The sequence below is a fragment of the Panthera uncia genome, chromosome B1 (assembly GCF_023721935.1).
Source record: "Panthera uncia isolate 11264 chromosome B1, Puncia_PCG_1.0, whole genome shotgun sequence".
In the NCBI taxonomy this organism is placed as follows: domain Eukaryota; kingdom Metazoa; phylum Chordata; class Mammalia; order Carnivora; family Felidae; genus Panthera; species Panthera uncia.
The window spans coordinates 133,127,363-133,142,091 of NC_064811.1; the positions used below are offsets into that span (position 1 = coordinate 133,127,363).

General features: G+C 40.5%; 1 protein-coding gene across 4 annotated transcripts in view; it reads right to left on the reverse strand.

Annotated features, from left to right (window-relative positions):
• CB1H4orf45 (chromosome B1 C4orf45 homolog) overlaps window positions 1–14,729 on the reverse strand; it is a 99,457-nt gene that overhangs the window by 10,825 nt on the left and 73,903 nt on the right. For 3 of the 4 annotated variants that reach the window (XR_007457924.1, XM_049631250.1, XM_049631249.1), the window contains exon 4: window positions 4,185–4,371. Coding sequence is in view for 3 of the 4 variants with exons in the window: in XM_049631250.1 (XP_049487207.1) it covers window positions 4,185–4,371 (187 nt within the window). In the remaining variant the exon portion in view is untranslated. Of the gene's footprint in view, window positions 1–3,087; window positions 3,469–4,184; window positions 4,372–14,729 lie in introns of those variants that run through there. The other variant, XM_049631248.1, reaches the window with a different exon arrangement.

The following is a 14,729-nucleotide window of genomic DNA, read 5'->3' on the forward strand; positions in this document are numbered from 1 at the left end:
GAAGCAAAGATCTTTAACACAGTAAACAGTACAGGCAGCAGTTATCCTGTAAAAGCTGAGATACAAGTCCTATATAGTCTTTGGGTATATGCAGCAAGGGAGATGTGGGAGGATAGGGAAAGTGTGTTAGAAATAAGCCTCTGAGGGGCACCTGGGTGGCTCAGGCGATTAATAAGGGTTTTGGCTCTTGGTTTTGGCTCAGGTGGTGATCTCACGGCTTCTCTGTGGGTTCGAGCCCTGCGTCCGGCTCTGTGCTGACAGTGTGGAGCCTGCTTGGGATTCTCTCTCTGTGCCCCTCCCCCACTTGCACTGTCTCTGTCTCTCTCAAAATAAATAAATAAACAAAAAAAGAAAAGAAAAAGCCCTCTGAGATGGCAAGGAAGGAGGTAGCACTTCCTTCACAGTGGGAGCAAAAACGCCCCCTCCCTGTAAGGATTAACCCCTGCAGTGCTGTGTTAATTCCTAGAGCCATGCATCTCGCTCAGCTTTCTTAGTACCTTCAGTCAGCATTTATCATCTGTCCCCCTTTCTCACCTGCACGTTCTCAATCTACAGACTGTAGTCAAAGTGCAAACAAAAATGGTTTCTCCCTTGTTAAATTTTTGTTCTGGGTCTTCCTGCCCCCTCTTTATCCCAAATTTCTTTTTCCGTTGGCAACTAAGTGTTTTACAGGGCACTGGCTTCTTTGCAAACTACTCATTCTCTGCGTGTTGCCCCCTACCCTGCCCCCACCCCTCATGAATTCTGCGATGTTCTTTGGCCTCCTTCTCTTCCCATGGGGAGAACTGTTGAATCTGCTACTTTCTTTGTGTCTCAGACACATCACCTCTTCTCCTTTCTCTTTGCCTTCTTTCAATCCCTCTTCATTTCTCAACTGACTTCCCAAAATGCCTCGGAACTCCTCTTTCTGCCATATCAAACAGTTGTAATCAGTCTTCCTGGCTGATGTCTAAATCCCTCCAAAAATGAAAGTTTAATACTGTTACTTCTGTTTGAAAGCCCAGCAAAATCCAAGCTTGTTAGCACCATGCACTCAAACAACGCAGCTGGTTCCTCTTCCCCAGCCACTTCACGAGATACCCTCTGCGTGCTATTTATTATCCAGCCATCTTGAACCACATGCACTTCCCCAAAGGCACTACACGAACATTGCCTTTGCCCCGCCTGTCCTTTCTTGTCTCCCTTTCCCCTGTGGTCCAAGCCCCTCCAGTTCCTAGCTCAAACTGCAATTCAAACCTTGCTGCTCAAGGTCCCAGACTAGCAACAGCTGCATTGCCTAGAAGTTCATAGAAATGCAGACCCCAAGCCCTGTCCCAGCCCGGCTGAATCAGAATCTGTGTCTTTATTCGGTCCCTAAGTGATTGCTACGCACATTAAAATTTGAGAATTATTGACTTTGGATTCAACGTGAGTGAACAGATGAGGGAAAGAATTTACCAATCACTGAGATTATGTCCATGTATTGGAATGAAAGGGGGTAATGAGAACATTTGCAAGCAAAGAAATGAAATAGAAATGGATGGTGCTAAAAGTGCATGCAATATACACGTAAAATTGACAACACTTAAGTGGCTATTACTTATGTGAAAAAAAAGTTAACCAAAAATCAAGAAGGGAAAATAACATAAACTAGAAGATTGAACTTTAAATTAAAAAAAACAAAACAAAAAACAAAAACGGGGGGAAATACAGTAGAAGAAACAGTGTAGAAATTTGCCCACTATGTAAGAGCATTTTTAAAGAGCATTTTGTTTTGGATAAATGTATAAAGAATGATACATAATGTTAAATATCATAAATTGTACTTTTAGAAACATTGTAATTAAGCTCCAAATGTAGATTTATAAATAAAGATCCAAACTCAAGAATGTGAATATAAAATATCCCATTTTCAACCATCTATCTTCATGAGAAAAGGGATTTCCCTCAAAGCCCCCCAGTACCATTGACATTTATTTCATTGAGGCTGTTTTCAGTACATGGTTTTGATTCTTGCAGCATAAAATGGAAAATGTGCTGGCATCCCAGGTAAGTGTAGCAGTGGTAACCACTCATTGGTGGCTGGTGTAAAGCATTATGTTAGAGGCTTGACACATGTTATATTCATTATTGGCTTTTGAATATATAAGAACAGTTGCTTCAAGTCATTTTCACTGAAGAGGATTTACGTTGGGGGGGGGGGGGGGGGGCAGGCTTGAGTACTTGTTGAAGTATCATCCACAAGAATCCTATGAGATGGTCCAAAAACTGGACATAGGGAACAAGTTTCTAATGTATATCTAGAAATTTAGAAGAAAGACTAGTTTATAAAAAGAAAGATTATTTGGGGTGATATAGTATTTTGTTTATCTCTGGAAGGGAAAAGATGTGTCCAAGTGATGAGTTAACCTTACTAACAATGAGTTAAACTCTCGTCAGGTGCCTCTTTGATGTGAAGCACTGAGAATGACATGATGTCACTTAGCTGAGATTCCTGCCCAAAACACATAACCAGAATCTATTCATGAGAAACCGTCAGATAAACCTAAGTTAAGAGATATTCTATAGAACTGGTCTAGACTCTTCAAAAATGTCAGTGCTATAAAAGACCAAGACTGAGGAACTGTTCTAAATTGAAGGAGACATGGGGACTAAATGCAATATGTAATTCTAGATTGGATCCTGGATGAGGAGAAACTACAAAAGACATTATTGGCTCAATTAATAAAATTTGATTATGAATTATAGATAATTACATTGTATTAATGTTAAACTCCCTAAATCTTAGAATTGTACCGTGGTTATATGAGAGACCACCTTTGTTCTTAGGAATATACCCTGAAATGTTTAGGGGTAAGGAAGAATCATGTCTGCAACTTAACCTCACATGATTTGGAAAAACAAATGTACACACACACACACACACACACACACACACACACACATTTAGAAAGCATTAAAGCAAATAAACAAGTGACTGTTCTCGATAAAGAATATCAGAGTTCACTTTGTACTATTCCTGCAACTCTTCTGTAAATTTGAAATCATTTCAAAATAAAAAGTCTTAACACGTTTTTTTTTGTTTGTTTGTTTGTTTTAATGCGCAACTCTCCATTGGATTTAGTGAATGATAGAAGGAGACATTTGGGATTGTTTAATCCATGATTGCTCTAATCCTACACAAAATTAGTTCAGTGACGGAAGGTAACTAACCCAACCTTCATCCACACACACTACAATAAATCATTTCATTTGGAACCAGCCCAAAAATCAGACCACCGAGGAATGTTAGCAGCTGAACTGCTCCCTTTTTTAATACAAAGTGCCCCTGGGGTCAGGATCTACCAAGGAGGACTTCCATGGCTCCTTCACAGAATGTTTCAAATAGATGTAATTAATTGCTAATGAATCAGATCTCTGGTGACGGAGGGCAAGCAGTCGTCTTAGGGAGTTGGCAAGATTCTTCGATGGAGCAAGGAGACTGTCTGTCTTCATGTAGGAAATAGGAATCTTTGGATTAATGAGAGTTATCCCATTTCTTTTCTTTTGTGGAAATGAGACTCAATATGGAAATACTGGATTACTATAAAATGCATTGTGCTGTGGAATTATGCAAAAGGACCCTAGGAAATAATTATTCATTTGTATATACTTACACATTCTTTACTTAATTCTTACGAGCAATCTTATCAAATATTCTGTACAAATACTAATTCCCCACTTCACTTACAAAAAAACCCATATAGAGAAACTATGCAACCTGCTCAAGGTTTCCTAGATAGTAATGGGAAAAACTTGAATTTGAACTGATATACTCTTTTAGGAAGTATCACAAAACAGTCTACAACAGTCTTGACAGGACTTACAGATTTACCTCCATTTCATACGCTGAGAGCTTTCTCAGCTTTTGCAAACCAAGGAGAAGGCTATTTTCTCCAGGTTCACCCGTATGTTAAATAAGCACTTGTAAGGATTGAAATCTACAATATCTTGTTTTATTTAGCTATAAAATGGGAATAATACCCAGCTACCCACAGTATGGGCATTACTGTGGAAATCCCATATAAATTTCAAAATGTTCTCACGGGTTAAAAGGAACCACAAAACTGATTGTTTATCAGTATTACTATTAAATAGCATTCTCTAATTCATGTGGAAATAATTTGATGTTTTCTATGATGATTCAGGAAAGCAAATGATCGTACCTCCTTTCTTGGTCGCTTTGGCAGCTTCGGTTGTTTGGAAGCTCTTGGCAATTCTGCCGTGCTCTGCCTGACAAGGACAGCCGCTTTGGAATTTCTTTGATCGGTGTTCTCATAATCACCCATATGCCAGGCAATAGAACCACGACTGAATCTTCCTTGCATATCCATAATATAAGGTTTTGGTTGCCTGAAACAGGAACAAATTGGTTGGTTCTCAAATTGGAAAGATCTAGAAACAAGGTCATTAGTTTCCAGAGAATTGAGATTTGTCTGTCTTATGATTCAAGATTTGTCTGTTTCTCTTGTGATTCGAGAGGATTTCTAGCCATGTGGCTTGACAAAGCTAAGGACCTGAGCCATCAGCCAGTGTTCTGAGAAGTTTCTGGACTCTGCCTAGGCCACTGCCTAGGCCACTCCAGCCAGCTGCTGGAGGCTCAGGAAACCACCTCCCAGGATAGATACCTATCTAGGAACCTTGTTCATGAATTCACCCCTGTATCATGACTGCTCTTCGTGTCCTTCAGAGCCGTACATACAGGATGCTCAGGGAGGCATGTTCAAGCTGAGACCTCATGAGACCTATGAGTTCTGCAGGACATGGTCTCTCTATCTTGAGATCTCAGGGGAATTCAGAAAAAAACCTAACTTCATGATTCCAGAGCCTGACATTGGACAGTGTTGTTAGAGGAAAGATCTACGCTTCATTCTCTTTCCCCATTGAAATCCTGGTCTAGGTTCCAACATCCCTAAATTAGAATACTATCTAAGTCCTGCCTTCCCATTATAAAGGGCCAGCTCTGAGGTGCCTGGATGGCTCAGTCAGTTAAGCATCCAACTTTGGCTCAAGTCATGATCTCACAGTCTGTGAGTTCAAGCCCTGCATTGGGCTCTGTGCTGACAGCTCAGAGCCTAGAACCTGCTTCTGATTCTGTGTCTCCCTCTCTCTCTGCCCCTCCCCCTGCCTCACAAAAATAAAAAATAAACATTGGAAAAAAAAAAAAAAAAGGCCACCTCTGGGGAAAAAGCAAAAAGGATCCCAGGATGGGATTTACCATCTCATTTGGAAGCCTGTTGTTCTGGAGAGCCTCTTAGAGCCCCTTACCCCACCATTCCTCTGCCTGGGGACTCAGAACCTCCTGGCCACAGCAAATTTCCTTTCCTAGAATCTGAGGTTTATGGTTCCCAAGTTCTTTGGACCAAGATCAATGGCAGGTTTGTATTACCCTTCACTCTTTCAAGAACATAGGTGCATTTACTATGCCCGGCACCAGAACGAGGTGCTGGGGAGACGGCAATAATAGAACAAAGTGTCTGTTATTATTATAGAGCTTATATGCCAGTATGGGAGGCAGACAACAAACAGGCAAGTCAGATATTTAGGAAGTATCATGAAGACAAAAGCCAGATAAGGAATAGAAAATGCCAGGCATGCTGTTTTTGTGGGGGTGGGCTGAAGAGTGGGAGGTATCCTTCGAGCAGGGAGCTAACTGCAGGGAGAGAGCCAGCAATTGTCCCAGTGCAGGGGTTGGGGGGAGGGGCCAGACACTCCCTTCCACTCCCTAGAATCACAGATCCCTGCACAGAGAGGGAGCTGACCATGTCATTCTCCAGCAACCCTCCACTGACCCCCCATAGCCTTCAGGATAAAGTCCAAATTCTTTAGCACAGCACACAGGGGTGTGTGACGTTGCTCTCTGTTTTTTGTCTGTTTTCTTTTTTTAAATGGTCTGCCCACATGGGCCTTTCTGGTCTGTGCTCAGCCCATCCCTCCTCTCAGACACCCACACAGTGCTGCATTGTGCATGCACCCTTTCCTCTGGGAACTCTGAAGAAGTCACGCTTTCAGACTTTCAGCCTTGTGCTTCAGTTTCTCCTTTTGCCTGTAATTCCCTCCCTCGTCCTCTCCTGACAAACTGCAGCCAAGACTTTAAACATCACCTTTTCTGTAAAGACTTTTCTTATTCCTGTCAGGCAGCCATTTTTCTCCTTTGATAGTGCATTGTATTTGACTTTTTTGTAGAAACTATTAGAATATACCTAAGTGTCTATGCAGCCCTCTCTCTCCCTCTGAACTCAGCGCTCCTTCCAGAGCCCAGCATGTTTCTCGTTCATCATTGGACCCCCAGTGCTCATTACTTGGAATGACTCATAGTTGACACTCAACTAGTCTGTGGTGGACGAAGTAATGAGGAAGGGGGGAGAAGATCAGAGCTGAGTTACTGCAGAGGTTCTTTCCTGCCCACTCCCCTCCAAGTGCCTGCCAGCCTCTTCTCTCTCTTGCCACCAGCGGGCACGCAGAAGCGGATCCCTACAGTTTGGTTTGTCTGCGTTTTGTTATTTAGAAACAAACAAGATTAATAGCTGGGAATCATTTCAAGAAAGTTTAAAGGACTAGCAGTCGCTAGTGGGTAGAATGTATGAACAGGTATTGTTTGTAGTTTCTATTAGCTTGATTAATGATTCATAGGAGAACTACTTCATGCAAATGTGCCACATTTTCATTAAAAATAATACATTACAACCTGAAACTAGTATTATACTCTATGTTAACTAACTGGAATTTAAATAAAATCTTGAAAAGTTTTAAGTAAAAATAACGTATTCTAGAAGTAATTATACCAAATAGAAAAGGAAAATCCTTGCATGCAAGCAGCCTTCATTTCAGTGCTAAAATATTTTATAATCTTCTATTTCAAATTCAGAATATCGTACATCCCCGAATCTTGAATCCCCAGGAGCAATGGAAAGCTAAAAATAAGTTGTAATCCAAAGATTTTGAAGAGCTTATAAAAACAATAGCCACATCAACTATGGAGATTTATACGCACTATATTGAACTTAACAACCAAGCCACAAAAGTCAAAAGAGGTAAGCCAAGGAGCAGAAGGTTTGGCTCCAGAGGGGTTTGGAGAATGAATGGTAGGCCATCATCAATGATTCCATGGTATACAAACCCACAGCAGCCAATACAAACACAGAGACCCCAAAATAAATAAAACCAAATATTCTTAGTGTAACAGTCTTACTATTAGTTCTTATATTAAGTAGGCCCCTAAGGGTCAGATTTATTTCTTTTTGAAATAATTTCAAGCTTGCAGGAAAGTGGAAGCACAGTAAAAAAGCTTTTTTTTTTTTTCCTGAGCAATTTAGAAGTACATAATTGACATGATATCCATCATTCCCAAATACTTGAGTGTGTTAATTCCTACAAATAAGGACATTCTACATAATTTCAGTGTAACGGTCAATGTCAGAAGGAAATCAGCACAAGCAATAAAAGCAAAAATAAACAAGTGGGACCACACTAAACTAAAAAGCTTCTGCACAACAAAGGAAACAATCAACAGAGTAAAAAGACAACCTACAGAATGGGAAAATTTATTTGAGACCATATATCTGCTAATGTGTCAATATCCACAATATGTAATTCATACAACTCACTAGCAAAGAACAACAACAAATAGTGCACCCCCCCCCCCAAAATGGGCAAAGGACCTGAATAGACAGTTTTTCCAAAGATATACAAATGGCTAACAGGCACATAAGAAGATGCTAAACATTATTAATCATTAGGGAAATGCAAGTTAAAACCACAATGAGATATCACCTCACACCTGTTTGAATGGTCATCATCAAAAAGACAATAGACAAAAAATGTTGGTGTGGATGTGGAGAAAAGGGAATCCTTGTGCTCTGTTGGTGGGAACGTCAACTGGGACAGCCACTATGGAAAAGAGTATGGAAGTTCATCAAAAAATTAAAAATAGAACTACCATATGGCCCAGCTATTCTATGTCTGGGAGGATATCCAAAGGAAATGAAAACATTAACTGAAAAAGATAACTGCTGTCCCATGTTTATAGAAGCATTACTTGCAATAGCCAAGACACGGAAACAACCTTAATGTCCATCGGTGGATGGAAGAATGAAGAAGTTGTGGTATACATACACAATGGAATAAGCTTCAGCCATAAAAAATGAGGAAATCCTACCATTTGTGACAACATGAGTGGGCCTTGAAGGCATTATGCTAAATTAAATAAGTCAGAGAAAGACAACGTGTGATCTCACTTATATGTGGAATCTAAAAACAAAAACTACCAAACTCATAGGAAAAAAAGAGAAAATCAGACATGGAGGCAGAGGCATGAGTGGGGTTTGGGGAGGGGAGATTAGAAGAAAGTAGTCCAAAGGTGTAACCTTCTAGTCACAAGATGTAGCAGCACTGGGGAGGTAATGTGCACCGTGATGACTATAGCTTAACACTACTGTGTGGTGTATAGGAAAGTTATTAAGAGAGTAAATTCTAGGAGTTCTCATCACAAGGAAATTTGTTTTTCTCTTTTTTGCATCTACATGAGATGCTGGATTTTACCTAAACCTGCTTGGTGATCATTTCAAAGTATATGTGAATCTAACTATCATGCTCTACATCTTAAACTTATGCGGTGATGTGTGTCCATTGTTATTCCCCAGTGAAACTGCAGGAGAAATCAGAGGAAATCAGAAAATTAACATGTTTGTACTGCCACTACCCAACCCTCAGACACCATTCAAGTTTCCCAATAACGTCCGTTTTGCAAACGGATCCATTTAAGAACCACACATTGCATTTAGTTTTCTCATCTCTTTAGTCTTAAATCTGGAACCCTTTCCTGATATTCCTATGACTTTCACACAGCCTTGATACTTTGGAAGAACACAGGCCAGTTATTTTGTAGATGTTCCTCAGTTTGGGTTTATCTTATGTTTTCTCTTGACTAGATTCAGGCTATGCATTTTGGGGCAGGAATAACACAAAATGGCGATGGTATCACATCCTATTATTAGCAAGATTCACTAAGGTCACTTGGTTCAGGTGGTATCTGTCATGCTTCTCTTTTGTAAAATTACTTTTCTCTTTTGTTTTTAGTATTTTGTGAGAAAAAGCTTTGAAGTTATGTAAAAACCTCATCCCGTGTCAAATGTCCAATTAATTAACATCAGTTTGGACTCATCATTTCCTATTTTATTCATTGGGTTATAATCCATTCATAACATTCATTTTCATGCTCAGGTTGTCCCAGATTTGGCTAGAGAGAACTCTTTCAATCTGGCTTCTGTGTCCTTATGACTGCTCCCATCATTCTTTGAGCACTTCCTTACTTTTTTAGCAAAAAAAGATGTTTCAGGTTCATCTATCCCTTCCCCAGCTCTGGAACAATCCATTTCTTGAAGAAACTCTGGTTTCCTTTAATGGAGAATGATATTTAGAAACCAAGATCCGGGTATTAGGTATTCCTCTTAGTGTTGAGGTATCACTGTCACACAACCTTCTGAGACAATATTACACAGGGTGCATTAGAGGGTTTATTCTCATTTTCTCCCTTTACATATTTGTAACTCACTTCTCCTATGGTGGGAAACCCGATTCCCATTCTCTTTATGTATTTACCTATTTGCTTAGTCCTCCTGTCAGTAATCAATGTCTCATTGCTACCACCATCCCCACCTTGTACATGTTCTCCTCACCCCATTTGGGATTCAACACTCCACTCTGGGATACCCTCTTGTAGCCTTTATCACCCTACTTTGTACCATCAAAGTTTGTCTCCTACCTCTTTGTTGAAAAATCCACATTTCAAATAATATAATGCCAATTCTACACATGAGATTTCTTTCCCCTCCCTAGGTCTTGTTGTTGCTGTTTGTTGTTTAAGTGATTTTCCTGGACTAATTGTCTAAATTTTGTCATGTGTGCCTCCTGAATTTCCTGCCCAGTTAGCTCGGTGATCATCTACTGATTGGATAGAAATTTCCTTAGATGTCTCAAATCAATATGTCTTCTGGCCGTTGTGTGTGTAGAGACCGTGCCTTTAGTGCTTTGGCAGGCAGCTGACAACTCCACCTTAGCCTTCATTTCCTGTTTGCATAGAGCTTCAAGATTAGCCAAAGGTGAGAGATTAGGACCTTCTTGGGTTTTTCCTCAGCACGTGCACAGCACTGCGCGTGTGCATAGCCTCCTAGATTTCTAGGCATATGTTGGAGCCTTTCAAAATCCCCTATGGGGGCGCCTGGGTGGCTCAGTCGGTTGAGTGTCCGACTTCGGCTCAGGTCATGATCTCACAGTCCGTGAGTTCGAGCCCCGCGTCGGGCTCTGTGCTGACAGCTCAGAGCCTAGAGCCTGTTTCAGATTCTGTGTCTCCCTCTCTCTGTAACCCTCCCCTGTTCATGCTCTGTCTCTCTCTGTCTCAAAAATAAATAAAAACGTTAAAAAAAAAATTAAAAAAAAACAAAATCCCGTATGAACATCTCACTTCTCAGTTTTTCACTTTAATATTTGTAGCCCTCTCCTTGTTTGCCCCACTGGTGTTGTCCCCTCAGGCAGCTGTGGTATCAAACAGCTGCTGCTAATGGTTTTTGATGAATGCCCATGAGACACAGCTGCTTCACACAGTCAGGTCAAATAACGACAAGCCCTGAGAATGGAGCTTTTCCAGGGATTTTCAAGATGGATCATATATGACATTTCTCTGAGCATGAGTTTTTTTCAAGGAGCTTCAAACCCATGTTTCCCCTCCAGTGACTGGTAGGCTTCTAGTTTTCATAGCTACCATGGTTGTGAAGCTATTGGTTTTTTCAAGGCCACCATGGAGCTGAGAAGGGAGAATGGGAATAGAGAGATTTATTTTGTTTTTAATTTATTAAGTTTTTTATTTTAATTCAAGTATAGTTAACATACAGTTTTATATTATTTTCAGGTGTACAATATAGTGATTCAACAATTCTATACATTACTCAGTGCTCATCATAAGTATGCTCTTTAATCCCCATCACCTATTTCACCCATCCCCCCACTCACCTTCCTCTGGTAACCATCAGCTTGTTCTCTATAGTTAAGAGTCCGTTTCTTGGTTTGTCTATAGAGCAGTTTAGATTTAAAATACCCAAAGATCAGGGCACCTGGGCGTCTCAGTCAGTTAAGCGTCTGACTTGGGCTCAGGTCATAATCTTGCGGCCTGTAAGTTCGAGCCCCCATAGGGCTCTGTGCTGACAGCTCAGAGCCTGGAGCCTGCTTGGGATGCTGTGTCTCCCTCTCTCTCTGCCCCTCCCCCACTTACGCTCTGTCTCTTGCTCTCTCTCTCGCACTCTCTCTGTCTCAAAAAATAAACGTTAAAAAATTTTAAAAATACCCAAAGATCATTGTTCTTTCTGAGACACAGTGATTTTTTTCTTAAATAAATACTCCATGGATCATTGGAAGTATTTGTTTATTAGCTTCCAATGTTTTTTAAAAAAGTAATTTTGACAATTTTTGCCCAGTGCTCTTATTTCTTTTTGGAAGAGTATATTTTTGGAGGTCCTTAATGCACTATGCCTGAAGTGCTTCCCAAACAGAATTATTTTAAAGTGTCATGGAGGCTCACTGTTTAAGGAGAAATTGTCTGTGTCTTCTGTTTCCACTTCTTCATTTGCACCTCCTCCATATTCTGCCTTCTGCTTTCTGTTGCCATTACTTCATTGTGATGATTCTTACCTCAGCCAACAGCAGCCTCCTTCCCATCTGCCAGATCAAACCATCTCTTCTCAGACTTTCTAGTATGATTTCCCAGAAGCTTTTGCAGTTGTTGACATTGCCCACCTCCCTCTTTTCCACTTGGGCTTCCAAAGTTCTTCTCTTTATGTCTCTCCTCTCCTTATATTACTTCATCTACATTCTTTTAGAAGAATCTCTTATTCTTTTCGCTTCTTTATCATTGGTATCCCCCAGAATTCCATCCTTGATTCTCATCTCTTGGTATGCTACCACCCATCTCCAAACCAGGAAACAGCATTTACATCCAGTGATCCAACCCACATCAAAATACTGATGTCAAAAATTTCTACTTTCACCTCTGTAATTTAAACACAAATTCCAAGATTCTTACTGATCATAGTACCAGGATATCTCATAACTAGTAATAATTTCTAGCATTCATTAAGATATATGAGCTTCCAGGAACTATGCTAGTTGCTTGATATGTATTACCTCTAATTTTCATAAGAATCCCATATGGTAGATATAATTTTCTGCTTTTTACAGCTGAGGTTAGATTGACTCAGCAGTTTATCCAAGATCAAACAGTTAAAAAGCAGTAGAGCTGGGACGTGAACTCAGCTGTTGGATTCTAAGCTTATGCAATCTCATCTGTAAAATGGGGGTAATATTATAATACTACTCTTCATGAGAGTTTCATGAGTTAATGTTTATAAAGCACTTAAAACAGTATCTGACCCGTGGTAGAAATTCAATAAAGTGTTGGCCATTTATTGCCTCTCACCTCATTTCCCCATCTCCCTACCTCTGCTCCTCCCTCAAATACCCTCCCCTTCCCATATTCCCTATTTTGAGCAATGACATAACCATATACACAGCCACCCAAAAGAGACAATCAGAATCGCCTTCGACTTTTACATCTCCTCCGTTCCTCCACATTTAATTGGTTGCCAAGCCCCACTGAGTCTTTCTCTAAACCATCTCGCCATGCCCACCTCTATAATTCTGGCTCCCTTCATTGCGATGATTACAATATCACCAGTCTTCCTTCCTTCGGCCTCCCCTTTCTCCACTCCATCCATTCAGCAAACAGTTTTCTACGCTCATCATGTGCCAGGTATTCTTTCTAACACACAGATTTGATTATATCACTTTCTTACTTGAAAACATAAAAACAACAGTTTGTTGCCTCCAGAATTAAGCGTAAAATCTTTGGTTATGGCATTTGAAACGGTACACAATCTGGCCCCTGTCCTGCATTTCCAGTCTTGCCTCCCACCGCACCCCTGAACCAGTAGCCCGTTTTAGCCACACCTCAACACATCATGCCTTTGCTTATGCAATTCCTTGTGGCTGAGGTTCCTTTCCTAGCTCCACTTCCACGTTCTCCTTTTTATTTCCCACGCCTTCATAATGTAGCTCGTGTTACATCTTCTACAAGGCCTGACCTTCCACAGTGGGCCACAGTCATGACCTACTTTGTTCCCCATACTACGTGGTATACCTATTATGCTGGTGTCGTCATGGTGACTCTCACTCTCAGTAAATCTGCAAGTAAAAGGAAGGAACTGTTTCTTACTTTTGTGTGTTTCCAATGTCTAGCAGAGTTCCTGACCTAGAACGTGTTTTTGGTCCATTTTGTTCACTTGTATAAAGATACAAAGAAATAGCTTTGTAGTTACCTCCAGCGGGAGGGTCTGTGACGGTCCGTGATGGAGGGTTTGGAATGAGGTGGAATTGATTTTAAATTCATACTCTCTCTTTTGCTGTTTGAATTTTAAAAGCCGTGAACATGTATTATTTTTATAATAACACATGTCTGAATTTTCCTTAAAAATTGTTGGTTACTTGGGAAATGACCAAAATTTTCCTAGCTGCCTGGACAGCGGAGAAATGGGCTGAGAAGATAAAATAGATTTCAGGGCTAAGTTAGGAAATGACTGGCTGGGCCTCGCTTATGTAACTGTCTAAAACTGATGGGACAAACAACTTTCATTTAGACACTTCTGCCAGAGAAAACACTCTGGATAGCTGAGAACAGGGCTCTGCTAGGGGTGGTGCTCTGCTCAGTCTTTGGGGTTCCCGCCTTTTTTATAACTAGAGTTGGACCCATAGGAAACTCCGGGCAGCCTCTTTGATTCATGACCCAACGATTCAGTGAACTCTCAGTATGTTGGAGAAATAACCAGCTTGAATTAATATGTTTACTTAAACTGATCAAAGTAGCTGCTTATTCTGGAGACTGACCACCCAGCATCAGTCTTTCCCAAGAGCAAAGCTTTTTCCACTATTTGGACATCTTTTGGATTCCCTCTGGTTGGCTAAAAATAGTTCTAATAAGTGGTAAAATTATGGTCTTCTGGATTCCACAGTTAAAGAAACAAATTACTAACTGTTTAGGTTCCAGTGAGTCAGTCTGGTTGTCTAATATAGACCCAGAAAGTTATTCACTTGAGTTTCAAAGAGCGAAATATATGGAAACTTCCCCTTAGGGCCTCAACATTTTCCCTGCAGCATCATAAAATGATGTAACTGTGTATATCTGGCCTGTGGAGAGACTGCTGCTGTATCTGTATGGTGACTGAAAAGCGTGACTACCTATTTTCTCAGCAGGCTAGTTCCCTTAAATGTTTGCTTTCTCACAGGGTCATTGATTTCTGCTCTTTCCATTTCCAGAAGTACTCAACAGCCGTGGATGGCACATGGAAATTTTTGAGAAACACATTTAGAAATCATTTGGCATGATCTATGCTTTCTGGGAGAACAGGCCTTGTCTCTCTCTCTGTTATTTTCTCTTTGGAACATTTTCAAGAAAATAAGACCCCTGTTTTTTTAAAGATCTTTCTGAATTTATGGTGTAGTCTCCACCTAAAGTCAGAATCTGCCAAGGAATTACCATTAGGGCTTTAAAGATGTTTTTAATTGTATTTTTTCCTTTTATGAATTGGCCTTCTACATAGATGGAGTGGGTGTTCCTGCTGACATAGGCAGTCACATATGTCGTATGATTTCAGACACCAGCTGCCTGA